Here is a 21,765-nt window from a genome sequence, read left to right on the forward strand (position 1 = left end):
GCTCAATAGGTACAGTGCTTGCCTAGCATGCACAAGGCCCTAGGTTCAATCCCCAGCACCACCACCACCACCAAAAAAAAAAAAAAAAAAAAAGCTGTTCTATTGCATTAGGCTGGGGCTGTAGCTCAGTGGCAGAGCGCTTGCCTAATATGTGTGAGGAGGCACTGGGTTCAATCCTTAGCACCAAATAAAGGCCTGCTGTCTATCTACAAGTATTTAAAAAAAAAAAAAAAAAGCTTTGGGCTAGGGTTGTAGCTCAGTGGTAGAGCACTTGCCTAGCACATGTGAGACCCTGGGTTTGATCCTCAGCACCACATAAAAATAAATAAATAAAAACAAAGGTATTGTGTGCAACTAAAAGAAGTAAATATTAAAAAAAAATCAGTTATCACTATGAAGAAGCAATTGCATTTTGGCTACTTCCTTTCAGGATTTTTTTCTTTATACATTTAAGAAGAGTAAGTTAGAGACCAAATTACATTTAAAAACTCACCATTCTAATTGCTTTGCCAATATTATAAAATGAATATTTTCTCTATGTCAAGAAAAATATATTTAATGTTACATAGCTATATAGTTTAATGGTTTAGAAATATCACAGTTTACTTAAACTGCTATGTACGTGTGTGTACATATTTGTTTTCTCATAAATAGTATGTCAATAAAGAATTTTCTTCTTTTTCTTTTCTTTTTTTGGTGCTGGGGACTAAAATCAAGGCCAAGCACACACACTCCACCACTGAGATATATACCTCTAGTCCCTATAATGAAGACATTTCTTTTATTTTGTGGTACTGATGATTAAACCAAGGAGTATTTCACTCATGAATCCAGCCCTGTTTTTCTTACACTTTATTTTAAGACAGGATCTCATTAAGTTGCCCATAAATCTTGCAATCTTCCTGCCTCAGCCTCCCAAGTCACTGGGAATATAGGTATGTGCCACCATGCCTGGTTAAGAGATTTCTTTAATTTGTAGTATTTCATTAGGTCATAGTAACTTTTCATTATCAATCAAAGAAGTACAAATTAAAATAATGATATACTATTTTGGAGTGTCTTAGCAAAGATAAACCAATATAAATTATATAGATAAGAGAATGGATGAATCAGTACCCTCATGCACTTGATATAATCTTTTCTGGTTAGCAACTTGGCAACAGATAATCAAAAGTCTTAAAAATGTAATATGCTTTGAGTCAGCAATAGCAATTCTAGGAACTGGTCTTAATAAAATAATCAGAGATGAATAAAAAGATTTCTGCACAGGGTGTTTATTACAGCATTACTTATAATAATAAAAAATTAATGTGTACACCAACAGGAGACTATTAGATAAATTTTAGGCATGGATACAAAAAAAGACCGATATGTACATAATATGATTTAATTGTGTTGCCCCTGTGATACAGTGGGATTGTAGTATTGTGGGATTTCGGGCTGGGGTTTGGCTCAGCAGTAGAGTACTCACCTAGCATGTTCAAGGCCCTGGGTTCAATCCTTAGCACCACATAAAAATAAATAAGTAAAATAAAGGTATTGTGCCCAACTACAACTAAAAAATAAATATTAAAAAAAAGTTCCTTTCCTTCTTTTTTTTTGGTATTAGGGAATAAACCCAGGGGTACTTAACTACTGTGCCATATCTCTAGCCCTTTTAAATATTTTATTTAGAAACAGGGTCTTGCTAAGTTGCTTAGGGCCTCACTAAATTGCTGACCTAGCTTTGAACTTGCAATCATTCTGCCTCAGCCTCAGATCCTGAATAGATTACAGGTGTGCACCATTGTGCCCAACTTCAAAACAAACTTTTTTTTTCTTTTTAAAATTTTTTTAGTTGTAGACAGACAAATACCTTTACTTTATTTATTTATCTTATGTGTGCTGAGGATTGAACCCAGTGCCTCACATGTGTGAGGCAAGTGCTCCATCTCTGATCCACAACCCCAGCCCTTCAAAAAAACTTTTGGTAAAGAAAAACGACAACTTGATATTTTAGTTTGTATTTCCTTAGTTACCAGAAACATTTAATGTTTTAGAATGTTAGTTTGGTATGTGTATTACTTTGTGACTTATCAATTCTTCGGAGGCTTTTGAGAGTCCAAGAATCTGAAGGTATAACACTAAGGTTTAGTACAACAAATGAGATTAGGAATTCATAAAATATTCCATTCTTTAAATGTCACAGATACTACAATTTCTTTTTTTAAACTTTGTCACACTTTACCAATAGACCACACCCCACTTTGATTACAGAACTGTTGACTGAGATACTTTATAGACATTTGAGATTAATAAAGAATCATTCTAGAATATTCTCCCAATGATGTATATCTCATCCTCATTACTATCATTAAAGAGAAAACATCAGGTATGATTCTCATCGTGAGGCTGAATTACAGGGAGAGAGAACAAAGATTCACCAATGGGTCCTACTCTTACTAAATCTCTTGCCTCTCAATGAGGTGTTGAGGACTAAGAGTATAAAAAGCTCCTTGCTCTGCCGCAGCACTGCCTGTTGATACTGGGCAATAATTCCATTAACCTGGGTATCTACATGATCATCCAGGTTGTTAAAATTTGGGTTTAGTAACTGAGACATGATAAACATGTAATTAAATCGAACCAACACTGTGGATAGGTAGACAAGAGAGCATGACTAATGTGATACAATTCTCATGGGCTGCACACTTAATATGATTAGTCTCTACTAGGACCCTCCAATTTTTCGAAAAAAGGAGAAAGTCCAAAGGTTTGTTTTTTTTTTTTTTTTTTTTTGGTACTAGGGATTGAACTCAGGGGCACTTGACCACTGAGCCACAACTGTAGTCAAATTTTGTATTTTATTTAGAGACAGGGTCTCACTGAGTTGGTTAGCACCTCGGTTTTTTTGAGGCTGGCTGGTGATCTTCCTGCGGCTGCTGGGATTATAGGCATGTACCACTGCATCAGGCCAAAGGGAGTTTTTATGAACACAGAAAGACTGGCATCTTTATTTCCTAATATTTTGCTTTGAGACATGGATAAATAAAAGGCCAATGGCTACATAGCTAAATAAGAGGCCAACGACCACTGATGAAGTGACGAATGACAGTTGTTCTGCTTTTTCTATGTAGTCCTTCAGCATTAAACAAGAGAACCCTTTCTTGCTTGCTCTTGCTGAGAATATAACTAAGACAAACAAAAACTCCTCTGGGATCTTAGTACTTCTGGCAGAAAATTAGGCTATTCTGGACCTTAGTTTTTTAAATGCTATTTTAAAGAAGTTTAAAAGACATCTATTTTTCTTTGATTACAAACCTCTTTTAACATTTGGGTTTATGGGATAATTCACTGTGTAACTATACTGGTTTTATAGCTTTCTGTCTGGTTTTTATTTATCTGGAATATTTGCAACTAGAGTAGAACTGGAAACTTCTGAACCTTTTGCGTTAGTACCAAAATCTTATGCCCTGGTATGGTTGATACTCATAAATATTTTTTTAAAAATTTTAAATTAAGTTGTAGACAGACACAATATCTTTATTTTTATTTGTTTATTTTTATGTGGTGCTGAGGATCGAACCCAGGGCCTAATGCATGCAAGGCAAGTACTCTACCACTGAGCTACAACCCCAGCCTGACCTATACATAATTTTTAAAAAATTTCTTCCTATCATGCCTTCCTGATTACTAGGGTACATAACTAGTTATATCCAATTATTTCTGCTTTGGCTATTTTAAAATTAAGGTGACAGTTGCTGTATTAGTCAGCAAAGGTTATACTGTCATCATACAAAATCTCCAAAGTGCCAGGTGCAGTGGCACATGCCTATAATCCCAGTGACTTGGAAGGATCACAAGTTTCAGGCTAACCTCAGCAACTTAGTCAGATCCCATCTCAAAAAATAAAAAAGGACTGGGGATATAGCTTAGTGGTAAAGTGCCCCTGGGTTCAATTACCTATTCCAAAACAAACAAAACAAAACCCAAACCAAAAAACAAAACAACTCCCTCCCCACTAAAAAACAAAACAAAACAAATAACAAAAACCACTCTAAAGCTTACATGAGTTTCTCAGTCTCAGCATTAATAACATTTTTGGCTACACATTCCTTTGTTGTGAAGACCTGAACCATGCACTGTGAGATTCTATCCCCCACCCCCAGTACTGGGGATTGAACCCAGGGGTACCCTATCCCTGAGCTACATTCTCAGCCCTTATTATTTATTTGGGTACCAGGAATTGAAATCAGGGACACTTAACCATTGAGCCACATCCCCAGACCTATTTTGTATTTTATTTAGAGACAGGGCCTCACTGAGTTGCTTAGTCCATCTCTTTTGTTAAGGCTGGCTTTGAACTCCTGATCCTCCTGCCTCAATCTCCAGAGCCGCTGGAATTACAGGTGGGCACCACTGCACCCAGCTAGCCCTTTTATTTTTTGAGTCAAGGTCTAAGTTGCCCTAGCTGACCTCAAACTTGTGATCTTCCTGCCTTGGCCTCCTGAGTAGCTGGGATTGCAGGTATGAGCCACTGTGTCTGGCCCACTCTGGGATACTTAACAATATAACTGGTCTCTAATTACAAGATGCCAGTTGCACTATTCTAGTTATGAGAACTAAAGTGTCTCCAGGCATTGCTAAATGTCCTCTGAGACTGGGAAGAGGAAGACATAATAATTCCTGATTAAGAATCACTAGTTTTGGGGGCTGGGGATGTGGCTCAAGCGGTAGCGTGCTCAGCTGGCATGCATGCAGCCCACATACAAATAAAGATGTCATGTCCGCCAAAAACTAAAAAATAAATATTAACATTCTCTCTCTCTCTCTCTCTCTCTCTCTCTCTCTCTCTAAAAAAAGAATCAATAGTTTACAACAATGAACTTTTTTTTTTTTTTTAAACCTTCCCATCCTGGCCTGAAGCTGACAAAATAGCCTCTTTCTGAAGTCTTGCGGCAGACATAAAAAAGAGCAGGGAAGACTTTATGCTATAAGCAATCGTCTAGAAGTAATGTACAATTGTCACTTTGGCTCATCATGCAGCAGGGCAAGCTCATGTCAACAGGACACGGAAGTATAATCTCTGAGGCACAAGTAGAAACTATTTGTGTACAGCAAAAGAGTTTGCCATGTTGCTCTTTCCTCATTTACTTGGATCCTTTACTTCTACTGTCCCAGCAAATTCTTCTTTATCCCTTAGAATTAAGACCAGAATGTCAGTTTATCTATTTTCTTTCACATCGTCTTGGAGATACTTATTAGTTTGAAGTAACTTATCAAAGTGAATATTTAAGTTGAATAAAAATTTTAGAAGACAAAAGTTCCATATCACTATTGTAGCTTTACTTGACACTAATTTTGTGGTATGTAAGAGAAACACATTTATCATCTACGTCCTTCTTCTAGATGGTCAGAAAATTCTGAAGTGGGTAAAAAAAAATTGGGGGGGGAGATCAGGGATTGAATCCAGGGGCACTTAACCACTGAGCCACATCTCCAGCCCCTTTTGTTTTTTATTTTGAGACAGTTTCACTAAGTTGCTTAGGCTGGCTTTGAACTTGTGGTTCTCTTGCCTCAGCTTTCTAAATTACCTGGACTACAGCCATGCAACACCATGCCTAACTCAAGTGGAGGAAATTCTATGTTTCCATGACTTAGTGAAGTTGCTTCCTCTTTATACATACATTTGTACCTTTCAATTAAGGAATTCCTTTATAGTGCCTCAAACGTTCTATGACCAAACACTAATATTCTCTTTGAGCAAGTGCAGATTTACTTGTGGGGCAAAAAATGCACAAAGGCCTTGTTTTCCTCTCCTAATATATGATTCTTCTTTCCTCATTTACTTAAGTTTACTTTCCCTCAACCATATTCTAATACTTTTTGCTCTTCCAATCTATCTAGAAGCCTCCACTTTCTGAGACCTTTTATATATTTCTCAACTACAAATAAAGACACAGTTTGTATATATAGAGATTCATTTTCTTCTGGTATGATATAAAAAAATACTTCTTTCTCTAAAGATTATTAGAATGATTCCCTCAGATTTCCATATCTTTCAGTTAGGACTGAGATTCCAAGTAGGATTCTTCTACCTGTATCTCCTCCTGATATCTACTACCTGTTTCTCCAAGGGCTTGAGCAGAGATAAAAGGCACATACAGATACAATACAACACAAGATATAAGTATACACAAAATGCAAAATGTGGAGGGAGTCATACAAATTTCTTGGAGAAGTAATAAGAAAAACCTGGATGTGGTTTGCCAAGTGTTTGGGAGGCTGGATGAATACAAAATGGTTGGCAATAAGCAAGGTGGCTTGGCTACTTGCTGGGGATTACAATTTGCCTTTATGGGCTGGCAGTTCTGAGGTTTAAGTAAGGCTGATACTGACCAGGCAGTGCAGATGGGAGGAATTAATTCTGATGAGGTCAAGTAGGAAAGGTTCATGGATGAATAAAAGTGTTGCAGTAGACATTAGATTTTATCATTACTAACCAGAAACCATGATTCATAGTTATGCTATTAAGTGCCACTAGAAATGTACAGATAAAGTATAATGAATAATCATACAGATCATAGCCACTATCAAAAAATACTGATACTGATTGACTACTCATGATTCTTCTAGGCAATTTTAGTGTGCTTAGAGAATCAGCCACCTGCAAAGGTGACTCTAAAACTGGACTACTGTTAGCATTCCTTTTCTGCCCAGTCGGTTGTTGTATACCACTCTTAGGGCAAGTCTTAAGCCAGTCATAGCGCCATCTTTCCTCTGGGGCATGAAGCTGCAAGTGTCCGAAACTTCCTTTAGGAAATATACATATATAAGCATATGTCTACATTCCTGTTTAAAAGCAAAGTAACTCAATCTTCCTATGTTAGTCTTTAATGAGGTTTCTGGAATTTTATTACATCATACCCCCAATCAGCCACAACCTTGAATTTTTAAATGTTCTTCTGAATTAAAGACCATCCATACTTTATGAAAAAATATAGGATTCCTTCAGTGGTAAAGCACTTTATGAAACCCCTGGGTTCAACCCCCAGTACCAAAAAAGAAGGAAAAATATAGGATTCAAAGGGAACAGAAGGTAGAATCAGAAAATATGAATAGTATAGCTGTGGGTCTGGTGGTTATGGGAATTATAATAAGCTATAAGGAACAGGAACCAGAGCAAGCTCTGTCATCAGAGAATTCACCAGCTGCATAGTGAAATGCCTTCTTAATTTAAAGATGACCAAATCTGAGCACTTTTGCAACTAAAAATCTCTAATGTTTTTCTATGCTCCTTGGGAGACTTGAAATAAATGGAAGGACATTGGCTCTGCTATCCTTTCACTCTCCCCAGGTAGTAAAACATTCCCCTAATTTCCTGTACCTTAAATAAAACCTGTTTCACTTTGGCTACATCTTTCAGGCCCGGGATGCTTCTTGGCACATCCTCCTCCTTGGGTGTGAGTTTTGATTCTGCTTAAGTCACACAGCTGCAGTGACATGCTGTCTAGAAATAGTTTCTGTTGGTATTCAATCTGAACAAACCCTGGTTTCTATTTATGATACTCCCTTCTGACTCTGACTCTTTGAATCCAATCAATGTACCAAAAATAAAACTCAGATCTTGAATTAAAACAATAATAACAACAAATAGGCTATATAGAAACAAGACCTTTTTGATACATAACCTCTTTTATGCTAAGTCAAAGGCAGGAAAAAGTGTCATGTCCTTTCCACTGCTATTTCTCTTTCCACCAACCTGAGCACTTACAAATATTGATGAAAACACAACTGGATGCCTCCTTATTCAGTTTCCCATAGGCTACTACTCACGATGGAGTAACATTACATTCAATTATCTAAAGAAAGTTAAATAAACCAAAGGAAACACATTTGTGGTCTCAGACTTTATGAACTTTTCTCTACCTTCTGATATAGACATTATTTTCCCTCTGAAAACAACTGGGTACAATGAGGAAAGAGCCTTCCAGATGCCACAGTGAGAAGATGAAGATGGACTGAAGATAGACTTGGGCAGGCATAATGGAGAGTCAATTGTATTACTTCTGTGGCCTGAAAGAGGCAAACATTTTATAATGTGCAAAACTGCAAAGAATTAATGGCTTCAAAGGAACAGAATTCTCACCTTGCCCCTAGACACATACTCCCTTCTCCTCAGGGCCAAGGTAATTGCACATTTCCTTCCTTCTTCCTTAGAGAGTTCTAAATTCCAAGTAAGCCAGCAGAAAAAAAATTAGCTGGGGCCACAAACTCACATGAGTTCTTCCCCTTGAGAGAATAAACATTGTTGTAAATAGCACCACTCTTAGAATCAAAGTCTGACCTCTGGGAGTCACCTATGATTCCTTCCTGTAGTACTTTTTTTCTACTTCCAGTTTATTTCAGAGTGCACTGATTCACTGATTACTCCTTGAAAATATCTTTATTTATTTATTTATTTTTAAAAGCTTTCTTTTTTAAAAAAATATTTTTGCAGTTGTAGATGGACACAATACCTTTATTTTGTTTGTTATTGTATTTTGGTGCCAGGGAGCAAACTCAGTGCATCACACGTGCTAGGCAAGTGCTTTACCACTGAGCCACAACCCAGGCCCTAAATATCTTTTTTTAGTTTCACTTCTTTCTCCATTTTCATTGTCATCACCATCTTAGTCTAAGATCTTATCTTTCCTTTTACATATTCTAAGAGTCCCCTCCTTCCTCAATCTCTCCTGTGTACCACTTGTTAGCTTCATCTTATCATCTTGCCATCAAGAAAAAGGAAATACAATGCCTTTCTACTGTGCTGGATGGATTCCAACTCCTCCATGATTCGTTTCCTCTTGTCTAGACATCTTTATCACAAAATTTCACTCTCTAATATTTTTATAGTTTTAATTTGCAAAATAATTTTATAAACATTGTTCATCTTACCTCCACAACAAGCCTGTGATGAGAAAAGGATAGTAATCCCTTCCAAAGTAAACGTCTTTACTTAAGTTATTTACACGTACATTATAAAAATAAAGTGTACAAAGCATAAAAGTAACAAGTATATATTCTATCAACTTTTATGAAATGAACACACTATGAATCATCACCTACTTGAAGAAAGAACATGATGACTATCTCGCTAAGGGAATAAAGCCAGTCCCCAAAAGCCAAAGGCTGAATATTTTTGCCGATATGTGGAAGCTAACCCACAATAAGGGGGAAGGGGAAGAACAGATATTTTGTAGATTAGACAAAGGGGAATGAAGAGAAGGGAGAGGAGGATAGGAAAAGGAAAGGCAATGGAATGAATCTGAAACAATTTTCCTATGTACATACATGAATACACCACTGTGAATCCCACCATCATGTACATCAATTAGAATGGGTTTCTAATCAGTACAAGATACATTCCATGCTTGTATAGTAATATCAAAATGAACTTTATTGTCATGTATAATTAAAAAGAACAATAATTTTTTAACCAATTAAAGCAATTTAAAAAAAAGAAAAAAAGATGAGCTTCCAAAAAAGTCTTTCTCATGCTCTTTCAGTTACTGCATCTACCAAAAGTAACTTCTTTCCTGTCTAATATCATCATAGGGTGATATTGCTGACTTTTCAACTTTCTGTAAATAGTATCATATAGTGTATACTGTTTGTTTAGCTTCTTTTACCGAAAGTTGTATTTGTGACATTTGTCATGTGGATACATGTAGCAATAGTTTATTGACAAGGGTCTTCCTCACTGCATCTGTTGGTTTGAGACTTAGCTATTTTGATGCAGATCAGCCTCAACCCAGGGAAATTCATTAGGTACCTCGTGGTTGAGTGTTTGCTCTCACTGCTGTATTCCATCATATAAATATGCCATAAGTCAGTTATTTATTCTACTGCAGATAGTACACACTCCTTGGAGTGGGGCTATAAAACTGTATGTATTTTGGTGAACAAAGGTATACCAAAACTAAAACTCAGATCCTTTGAATTAAACAAAACAACAACAACAACAACAAATAGGCTAGATAGGAACAAGATCTTTTTGATACATTTGGAAGCGAATACTATCCTTTTCTTATCACATAACCTCTTCTGCTAAGTCAAAGGCAGGAAAACATGTCATGTCCTTTCCTCTGCTACTTCTCTTTCCCCCAACCTGAGCATTTACAAATATTGATGAAAACACAACTGGATGCCTTCTTACTCAGTTTCTCACAGGCTACTACTCACAGTGGAACAATTATAGGTCTACATTTCAACAGGAGAGAAACTGCTGAATCATAGAATATGCAAATATTCAGCTTTAATAGTTCTATGAAATGGGGCTGGGGTTGTGGCTCAGAAGAAAAGTGCTGGCCAAGCATGCGTGAGGCACTGAGTTCGATCCCCAGCACCACATAAAAATTAGATAAAGGTATTGTGTCCACCTACAACTAAAGAATGTTTTTTAAAAAATAGTTCTATGATTTCAACATGGTTTGTGTCCTCCAAGGGTCCACTGTGATTAAAGGCTTGGTCCCCTGATGCTTCTGAAAGGTGGTGGAACCGTTGACAGGTGGGGCTCAGTGGGAGGTCCTAAGGTTATTAAGGGAATGAGGTATTTCTTGCGAGATCTCTTTGGTAATCCTTATGAGAGGTTAGTGTAAAGCCTGGCCCCACCTCTGCTTTCTGTTTATGTTCAAGATGTGACCACTTACTAGTTCATATTATGTGCTCCCACCATGATGTGCCACACCATGTAGCACTACAGGCCAAACCAATGAGGCTACCTGATCTTGGACTCTAAATCTTCAAAATTGTAAGTTAAATAAACATTTTCTCTTTATAAGAGAGCTACCTCATGCATTTCATTGCAGTAATACAAAACTGATTAATAATGGCTACTGCCAAAGAGTTTCCAAAGTGATTGGACCAATTTATACTTCTACCAGCAGTGTATGAAAGTTTTATCTTCTAACACTGTTACAAACAATTGGAACCATAGGCTATTTTATTTTAGCATTCTAACTGGTAAGTAGTGGCACCTTTCTATGGTTTTAATTTGCACTTCCTTGTCAACAAATGAGACTAGGAATACGATCCCTTGAGAATACTGCAACTAAGAAAGATTAAGTGGTGGACAAATGAGCAAAACCTAAATTTCCTGGCTGTAACCTACTGCTTTTCTTGCTCCTCCAAACAATATTCCAAAAATATCAGTGTTCTGGCAAGGCCATCAAACATGTCACATCACTGCCTCTCCATCTCAGCTCCAACAGTTACTAGCTCTGTGACTGTGCACAAGTGACTACAGCACAGTGTTAAGAAGTAAAGGCCTCTTCTGTAAGAAAGGGATTAAAGGCACATGGTATATGCTCAATAAATGTTAAATTTTCCTCTTTCAAATGCTTCAATACTATACTTGTCTAATAATAAGTACTCTCTAACATGCCGATTTGGAATCTTAAGTTTAATCTACTTTGCTCATCTTTTCTTTCATTTTCTTCTTATGACCATAAACACATTTTCTCTCTAATCTTGCAAAGTTAGTTTCTCTTTAGGTAAATAAGATGATACAAATAATTTCTCAACTTGTCTGAATTCCTTTTCTTTGCCTTTCTTCATATATTGCAGCTTCCTCAATACTCTTATTTAACGAGAAAGCTTAGAAGACATCTATGTTCACTTTTATCTTGATTGCTTTAACTAAACAGTTGTTTGGCTGAAGCAATGGAAAGACTGAAATGGAGACAAATATCAGTAGATTAGCAAGAAATGTAAAAGTCTATTACACATAAATATACTTCTCCTCCTTATATTCCTTACCTTTATAATTCAAAGTATATTTCTTCTTATTATTTATTGGTACTGGAAATTGAACCCAGGGGTGCTTTATCATTGAGCTACATCCCAGCCCTATTTACTTATTTAAAAGAATTTCTTTTTTAGTTGTAGATGGACACAATACCTTTATTTTATTTGTTTGTTTATTTATTTATTTTTTATGCGGTGCTGAGGATCGAACCCAGTGCTTCACACATGCCAGGCGAGCACTCTACCACTGAGCCTGAACCCCAGCCCCTATTTTTTATTTTTATTTATTTATTTTTTAAATTTTGAGACAGGATCTTGCTAAGTTTTGGAGGCTGGCCTTGAACTTGTGATCCTTCTGCCTCAGCCTCCCAAGTCACTGGGACTACAGGAGTGCACCTCTGTGCCTGGCCTGATCTGTCTTTTTCAAATGATCAAATATGCTTGGTAATTTAAAAGATATCCTTATATATGCCAGTGAAGAAAAACTTAAGACTACATGATTTCAGAGAATCTTAAAGATGGTTAGTACCTTACAGGAAATCAAACCAAATCCTCTGAATCTAGAGAAGGAGAAACAGATGGACCATTGGAGAGACTCATCTACGGTAATACATTTGAGTAATAACAGCTGGATTTCAAACCTAAAACTAGCAGCTCTCAATCTGGGGTAGTTTTCATTACCCCACAGTGCATATCTTCTTTTTTTTTTTTCTTTTTTCTTGGAGGGGTTGGAGGAAAGGAAGAAGAAAGACTATAACTGTAGAAATATACAATTTTACTACGTATTAACTCTTAGCCCAGAGTTCCATGTGTAGGTTAAATATTTTCCTAGCTTTCTCTTTTGATTTCCTAGAGAAAACACTGATGAAACACACCTTTCTTATTTTTTAAGACTGCATTGCATCTCTTGCAGAAACCCTTGTAACCCTATCTGCAACCTGTAATTAGAGCCTTACTAAGAGAAATCCAGAATTTAGTCATCTGCCTAAAAGTCTACATATTCATTGCTGAAAAAAAACATGAAATACATGGGGTAGAAGCAGGCACTTTACACCAGTAAAATGATAAGAAATCTAGGTGGCTAATATGTTATAATCTAAGGTTAATGTAAACAGTTTAACTAAATGATATTTGAATAATTTAGCAATGATAAGCTGTATGCCATAGTAGTATATGAATTGTGGAAGCACACGAAAGTTCACTGTGATGCTTTCATAGTTTCAGACCACATTACCGGAAAGATTGTGCTATAATGAAAGCCTGACAGTATTTCCTGAGGTAAGAAGTGTGTGTGAGTGCAATCTCTGAGGGAACTGCCTTTTAAGAACTCTCATTATATAGCATCATGTTATATGGCAACACATGCAAACATTATGATGCTAATATTCCAATAAAGCTTTTAGCACAATTTAGAAGGTAATTACAGACAATTTCACACTCACTGATTACTTACCATCCAAACACTGGGCTACGTGTACTTTTCATATATTACCTAATTGAATCCTTTGAACTCCAGAAAATATTTTTATCATTTCATTTTTACAGGCCAGGAAACTAAAATTCAAAGAGATTAGGTAGTTTATCTAAGATCAAATAGTTGGACTTGAACCTAAGAGTGTCTGAGTCTAGGGCCATTAGACTTTTCCTTTATACTGTGTTGTCATCACTAACAATATTTAGAGTAGAAGCTTTTTTTTTCTAGCTTCCTACCAATTTCCTTAGCAAATCAAGTCATGACTATATGGCCACTATGTGTCTAAAACTGTGTTTGGTTCTATTTATCCATCCGTCTACCAATACATCCATCCATCTACCAAATAGATATTATTACCTGTTATGTCCCAGGCATTACGCTAGGTCCTAAGGATACATTGGTGAGTGAAAAAGAAAACCTCAAGACAGAGAAAAGAGTGATTAAACATTTATGCACATAGACACAAACTTACAATTGTATTAACGGATATGATGGATTAAAAGTTAGTAGCTCTGGCTGGGTGCAGTGGCTTATGCCTATTATCCCAGCAACTTGGGAGGCTGAGGCAGGAGGATCAGAGTTCAAAGTCAGCCTCAGCAATTTAGCAAGGCCCTAAGCAACTCAGTGACACCCTGTCTCAAAATAAAATACAAAAAGGTCTAGGGATATGGCACGTGGCTTAGTGCCCCTAGGGTTCAATTCTGGTACTCCCCCCCCCAAAAAAAGGCTGTGGATTTAACAGGGGATCATTTCTGATATTAACAAGGGCCACTTTAGTGGCATGACAGAGGCAGAAACCATATTGGAGGAAATGAGTAGTGAGCAGTAGATAGTGTAGTTTTATAAAAAATAAAACCCTGAAGGAGAGTTTAGTTTGAGAGAGAAAAACTTATAAGGAGACTATGAAAAATACATTGCTACAAAGTTTTATTTATTCTTTAAGCACTGCAGAAATCTAGAAAAGGAACATTCAAAGTGGCTGGGTAACCCAGGAAAGTGTTTACAGAGAAGGAAAGTCTTAAGCAGAGAACCTAAAGGGATGCAGAACTGAGTTTTAAAGTACTCCATTTAGGGATATTACATGAAGGGGAGGGGGAGAGGAGGGAGGGAGAGGGTGTTGGTACAGGGTAGAGAGCTGAACTGCAATCAGTCTCTCTGTGCTGTAGTTTTTCTTTTATAAAATGGAGGAAACTAAGTTTCTTGGCAAAGTTGTTAGTTGTTTCAGGATTTTGAGATGAGATGATAGTACGTGACTCACAGCAATCTAGGAAATTATAGCTAGAACTGTTTTATTAACACTATATGAGAAACAGGAAATATACTCAAACAGATAACCTTGTATACTAAAGATGGGGCATCTTGTTTACTAGTGGGGCTTAACCTTCATTTCCCACAAGTATTTGACAGGCACAGAAAAAGTATCAGATAGCAAACTTTAGTTTTGGGGTCTAATTTGAAATAAATATATTTGTCTCACAGACCTTTATAATTAATGGTATTAAATATAACCTATTGAATAAATATTTTAAAAGTCAAAATATATTCTTATTTTATATTATAGCTAATTTTGTAAAGGAGAGAAAAGAGACAGAATAAGGGAGGGGGATGTGGCTCAAGTGGTAGCCCGCTTGCCTGGCATGTGTGTGGCCTGGGTTCGATCCTCAGCACCACATACAAACAAAGATGTTGTGTCCGCCGAAGTCTAAAAAATAAATATTAAAAAAAAAAGAGACAGAATAAGAGAAATAAGGGGAAAGTAAACCAGAAAAATAAAAAGCAACTAAAATTAAGAGTGAAAAGAACAGAGGATAAGAAAGGGTAGAGATCAGAGACAGAGGAACTACAGGCAGATGGAGAAGACACAGATGAGATGTGTGAGATCTGGACAAGGAGGACCTGCCTAGAACTCCTTGATTCCTCCACAGTCACCCCTCACTATTTCTTTTTATAGCCCAGACCAAAGTACTCCAATGAAGCTGCCTGTTCCTCTGCCTGATCACACCAAAGCTATATCATCTGTTGCCCAGCCTGTTTCTCTTCCCAGGAGTCTTTTAATTAGTACCACACTCCGAAGCAGACCTGGCATGACTACACAGTGTTATAAGCCCACTTCTCAGTCACTTAAACAAAAACAAAACAAAACAAACCTCCCCCTACAATTGCATCTGCTAAACTAAGGACACCTTGAGTTAGAAACAAGTTTTTTTTTTTTTTTTTTTTAATTTAATAGAACACTAAAATCTTTGGGAATGCTTGTCAGAAGGTGCCTTTATAAAACAAAAACGGGCTGCGGCTGGGGCTACAGCGCTTGCCCAGCATGTGTGGGGCCCTGGGTTCAATCTTCAGCACCACATAAAAATAAATAAATAAATAAAGGATCGTGTCCGACTACAACTAAAAATAAATAAATATTAAAAAACAAAAACAAAACCAAAAAATTTTGGCAGTATTGGGGATTGGACCCAGGTTACTTTACCACTGAGGTATACTCCTAGTCCTTTTTATTTTTTATACTGAGACAGGGTCTAAATTGCTGACTTGAACCTCCTGCCCCCGGCCTTCCAAATCACTAGGATATAGGCACATGCTGTGGTCCCAGTCTGAAAAGCTATCATTTTTGAGAGAGTAAAAGAGTGATTTTTAAAAATATGCTGAAAGCTAAATGAAATTAAATAAGGGGAAAACCCAAACTCTGAGATGATGCACCCCAATTTATTTAGTATCTCTTCTTACTGTGTGCTGAGGGCCATCTTCATTATCCCTCATGTAGAAAGGCTTGAGTGCTAATGGATAGTTTATGACGAAGACTGGTATGTCGCCACAGTGCTTCACCAGGTACTTCTCATGTTCAGTTTGTAGATCAACACCCCACTGTAATGAGAAAAAAGGAATGATAATGGGAGAAGGCAGAGCTAAAATACACAATAAAGCCCCCGAAAATAACCTGTATCAGTTCCATGGGCTTCTTTTCCCTGAGGCATAGTGATGTGTAGAGCTGTCTGCTGAGGTTACACAGCTGACTAAACTAAAGAAAGATACTTGTTAAAAAGAACAGCCAAAGGCTTGGAGGGATGAAAGCTGAACCCACAGAAAAACACAAAGCTTTCTGTCTGTCTCAGGGAGCAGCATTCAGCAGGTGAATAGCACAGGCAAGAAAACAAAGTACACTTTGTAGACGAATAAAACTGACTTCAGAATTTTAGTTTTTATTAATATTGCCTTGAGCTTCTCCTATAGTCACTGTTCTTAAGTCTCAGGAAATTAAATGACGGAAGATAAAATTCCTAATATTGAGCCCAGCTTTGGCTAGATGGTCTCTCTTGGGATTTTTTTTTTTAATAAAAGCGTCAACTCATATCAGATGCTCTTTGATGAATATTTAATAGCACTGTTCAATCTATTTACTCAGCAAATACTAATGTGCTTATTAAAATCTAGATATTAGATATGGTGGTAAGAAAATAGTTACAATTCCTGACTTTGTAAAACTTCTAGGGTGTTAGATAAACTTTAAACTAAAATTATACAAAGAATTAATTGATTATAAATCAAACTAGCACAGTTATGTTAAAACTTACAAAGGCATCTGACAACTGGGAGGGAACTGGAGTAAGGGATATTTGAGGACAAAGGCATTACATTCTTAACATTACCTTATGATTCCCACTTGTCTGGCAGTAACTTTTCTTTTATTCTTTATTCACTTTAAACAAGGAGTTTATTTAAACAATAACATGCTTAACTTCAAAGTAAAACTACCTAGGCTTTTTTTTTTTCAATTGCAATTTACTACTAAAGACAAATTGTACTACATGTTAACAGCTACATATTAAAAATACATATTAAAAAGTTATAAAAATCTTCTTGATTTTAAGATGACAAATGAAAAAACACTAAAATTCTAACAATTAAACAAGGCATGTAAAAAAAATTTTTTCCCCTTTTTGTATTGCAGATCAAATCCAGCATCAACTCCACGACTGAGCTGCATACCCAGACCTATTTATTTTTTATTTTGAGACTGTGTCTCGATAAATTAATGAGGCTGATCTTCAACTTGTGATTCTCCTGACTCAGGCTCCAGATTTGCTGGGATTACACGTGTGTACCACCATACCCAGCTAAGTATACAAAGATTTTTCTGTTGTTGTTGTGAAAACAGTGAGAGCAAAATTACTTATTCAAATATAAAGAGTTGAATTAGCATACCAGTAATGGAGAAAGCAGGTATTTTCACAGAACCAATACAGAATCAATATTTTTCCCTATCATATTTCCATTTGATGCCAACCAAAACATACTATTGTCCAGTTAGTTAAAAAAAAAAAAAAAGGAACGTATTCCTTCAAGGACACCAGTACTTTATGTACAATAAAGGAATGGGAAAGGGGAAAAAATAGAATAGAGAAAACATTTCTGTAGTAGTCAGGACATGGTGGAACCAAATTGCAATTTTCTGATTGAGAATGTATTCTTGATCTGTAAGAACAGAGTTCTGGATTAAAGTAGCAGGTTCCCTTCTTAGTAGACAACCTGTGCCTGCTGCTGCAGCACATCAGTTGTATCTCCATCCTCCATTTCCAGCTGTGTAGGTGTGTTTCACTAATTGCTACTCATGAAACTGGAAATTGATCTACCTCATTAAAAACCCTGTCCACAATAGGCTTTTACCGGTTCTCTAAATGGTTTGTGCCTCTTAATCTTAAACTGCACACCATGGAACCATCCTTCTCCTGCCACCTTCAAACTGACATGATAAAGTCTTGAGTTCATTCTTGGGCTTTTTGTCAGCCATGGCAAGTTCCAGAGTTTCTTCAGTTGTTGTTTTAACGAAAGAGGAACCAGGTCCACACCAAAGGCGCACATGAACAGTGCAAGTAGCAGTAGAAGGCGGCAGCAGTGATAGATGAAGAAGAGGCATATGCACCTGCCTGGTAATATTTAAAGTACAGGAATAAAGGACTGGAATAGACACTGACTCTAACACTGGGGCTCTCTGGGCCTATATTTTTGCCAGTAGAATAAAGGAGATCCTGTACAGAAATGAAGAATAGAATAGGGGTTGCCAGGGTTTGGGGCTGAGGGAAATGAATAGTTGTCATTCAAAGGGTATAAGCTTTCAGTTATAAGATGAGCAAATTCTGGGGATCTAAATTACAGTGTGGGTGATGATGGATATCTTCATTAACTTGATTGTGATCATTACCTCATGCATACATGTCAAATCATCACCTAGTGTACCTTGAATATATACAACATGAAGCAATGAAGTATTAAAAATGAAGGAGTTCTTAAAAAGGAGCTATTTGGCCTGTAATCCCAGTGTCTTGGGAGGCAGGAAGATTGTGAGTTCAAAGCCAGCCTCAGCAAGGTGCTAAGCAACTCAAGGAGACCCTGTCTCTAAATAAAATACAAAATAGGGCTGGGGATGTGGTTCAGTGATTGAGTACCCCTCAATCCAATTCCTGGTATCTCCCAGTCCTCCCCCAAAAGAGCTATTTGAAGAGGCTCAAAATTAAGTCTATAAAGTTCAACTGAAAAAGAAACTTGGTTAATATGTTGACTAACCTTATTTCATCATATAACCTCTTTTATCTGTTACCTTTTAACATCATTCAGAATAAATTTTGGGAAATAATTAACCATTTGATTTCCACAGTAATATTATATGACTATTGTTGCTAGTAAGAGAAATAGTTTGTTTTGAAGAAATTTTTTTTTCTTTTATGTGCCAGAGATTTAACCCAGGGGCACTTTACCTTCAAACCACATCCCATATCCCTTTTTATTTTTTGTTTTTGAGGTATGGTTGCATTAAATTGCTTAAGGTCCTAATAAGTTGATGAGGCTGGCCTTGAACTTGCGACCCTCCTGCCTCGGGCTCCTGAGCCACTGGGATTACAGGCATGTATTACTACACACATGCACACATTACAATACTACCTCTGGAGTGAAGGTAAAGTTCTGTGATGCTCGCTGTAAGATCTCTATGGCCTCCGTGTAAGAAATGCTGTAGGAAAACAAATAAAAGCAGAGAAAGGTTAACACTCAAGCAAGAGGATGTGGGTCACTGGGGGTTGCCCTAGAAGGACTCAACTTCCCAGTGGCCCCTTCCCCCCTTTCCCTCTGTTTTCTGGCTGTCATAAATGGATTTGCACTCCTCCATCATGCCCTTCTGCCATCATGTTCTGTATCTCCTTGGGCCCAAAGCAATGGACTTGGCTGACCATGGACTCAATCTCTGGAACCATGAACCAAAATATACTTTTCCTCTTCTAATTTGGTTTTGTTAAGTATTTTGGTCACAGTAACACAAAGGTAATATAATAACTGGAAAGAGTTTCATTTTATAATATAAATAAAATCCCCAAAGCTATGTTTTGAGTAATAGGTTTTATTTTTAAGATGAAAATTCTATTCAAATTAAAACTTAATATTAAGTGATAGGTAATATCTAAGGTAATAATGGTGATGGCAGTGGTGGTGTTTAGTAGAATTTAAAAATTAGTACTTTATAGAAAAGAAAATGAAGCTTAGAGAGGATCAGTACCTTGCCAAACATCAGTCATAAAAAGTAAGTAATATACACTGATCTCCTAACTCCAAAATCTAAGTTTTCAACTGCTAAGATACTTGGAGTTTCATATGTTTAATCAACACATTGAGTTCTTCCCCTGATTCTACCACTTACTAGCTATGTAAATCACCTCAACTCAGTGAAAGCATGTTATTAATTTTTGTAATATGCTATACAAACATTAAAAATTAAGTATTCATACTTGTAAAAGGAGAGTGGACTACCTTGTCTGGAGTTCTTTCCTGCTTAGACATTCTATTGTTCTATTTCATAATTACTTTATATGACCTACCAATTACACTGAGAAACATTAAAAGCAGTCAAAATGGGAAGCAGTAAGATTTTATAACATTGTCACTATTCCATTATCAAGTCAAAATGACTCTAAATATTGCTGTTTTAATTCTCCCACACCTTAATTTAGGGCAGAGATTCAAGTTCAAATTATAGTCTGACAATGGATTTCCTTAGTGGCCTTCAACTCTCTCTACTATTTTTTAAAAAAATATATTTGTTTTTAGTTGTAGGTGGACACAATACCTTTCCTTTCCTTTTTTTTTTTTTTAAAGAGAGAGAGAGAGAGAAAGAGAGAGAATTTTTTAATATTTATTTTTTAGTTCTTGGCGGACACAACATCTTTGTTTTGTATGTGGTGCTGAGGATTGAACCCGGGCCACATGCAGGCCAGGCGAGTGCGCTAACGCTTGAGCCACATCCCCAGCCCCTCCTTTCCTTTTTAAAAAATATTTTTTAGTTTTAGGTGGACACAATATCTTTTATTTTATGTGGTGCTGAGACTCGAACTCAGTGCCTCACGCATGCTAGGCGAGCATGCTACCACTTGAGCCACATCCCCAGCCCTCTTTTCCTTTTTTTTAAAAAAATATTTTTAGTGATGAACACAATATTTTTATTTATTTATTTTTACCTGGGGCTGAGGATGGAACTCAGTGCCTCACATGTGCAAGGCAGGTGTTCTACCACTGAACCACAACCCCAGCCCCCTATTTCACTTTCTTTTTTTAAGTTGTAGATGGACACAATACCTTTATTTTATTTGTTTATTTCTATGTGGTGCCAGGGATTGGATCCAGTGCCTCATGCATGCTAGGCAAGTGCTCTACCATTGAGCCACAATCCTGGCCCCCCTATTTTTCTTAATATGTATAAATATTTCTTCTTTCTAGAGACCATTTCCAATGTGCTTTCTAATGAAGAAAGGAGAAAGAGACATTTTGACATAGCATGACACAGCATCAAACTATCTTCATATTTCAAATTTCTCATTGTTGAATGAAGACAAGACACTATTCTAAAATTGTTAGAGTAAAACTGCCAAGGAAAAGAGATTAAAATTGACATTCTGTAGTTGTGCATGCTTATAATCCCAGCAGCTCGGGAGAGTGAGGCAGGAGGATCCCAAGTTCAAGGCCAGTCTCAGCAAAACTAAGGTGCTAAGCAACTCAGTGAGACCCTGTCTCTAAATAAAATACAAGATAGGGCTGGGGATGTGGCTCAGTGATTGAGTGCCCCTGAGTTCAATCCCCAATAACCCCCCATCCTCACTGACATCTCTTTGCCTTAAATTCACAAAGACAAGTAAATTGAGAGTAAATAAAGAAGATAAGTATTCTATATATTTTCGAAATCTTTTAATAGTATAAAGGAAATGTAAAATAATTGAATCCTACCTGAACTTCTACTGCATAGGGGATAAATTCACTGTACAGGTCCCTTGATACATTTTGATATAGAACAGTTTTAACAGACACTGAAGGATACACTGAATTCTATTTATTCAAAACGATACAGGCCATGTGGAGTCTGCATGGATTAGACAATTAATGGTGTAGATCACATAAAAGACAAGTTTCTTTGTTTTGCCAACTCCCCCTTTTTTCCCCTCACATTAAAGGATTAGTCACAGGTAGATTCAGTTATACCTAAA

General features: G+C 36.8%; 1 protein-coding gene across 9 annotated transcripts in view; it reads right to left on the reverse strand.

Annotated features, from left to right (window-relative positions):
- Nars2 (asparaginyl-tRNA synthetase 2, mitochondrial) overlaps nt 1-21,765 on the reverse strand; it is a 140,991-nt gene that overhangs the window by 11,984 nt on the left and 107,242 nt on the right. For 7 of the 9 annotated variants that reach the window (XM_021725133.3, XM_040284998.2, XM_040284999.2 and 4 more), the window contains 2 exons: nt 19,184-19,250; nt 15,974-16,111 (listed from right to left, as the gene is read on the reverse strand). In XM_021725133.3, the coding sequence (XP_021580808.1) occupies nt 15,974-16,111; nt 19,184-19,250 (205 nt within the window). Of the gene's footprint in view, nt 1-72; nt 14,943-15,973; nt 16,112-19,183; nt 19,251-21,765 lie in introns of those variants that run through there. The other 2 variants (XM_078046751.1, XM_078046753.1) reach the window with 2 other exon arrangements.

The sequence above is a fragment of the Ictidomys tridecemlineatus genome, chromosome 4 (assembly GCF_052094955.1).
Source record: "Ictidomys tridecemlineatus isolate mIctTri1 chromosome 4, mIctTri1.hap1, whole genome shotgun sequence".
Lineage (NCBI taxonomy): Eukaryota > Metazoa > Chordata > Mammalia > Rodentia > Sciuridae > Ictidomys > Ictidomys tridecemlineatus.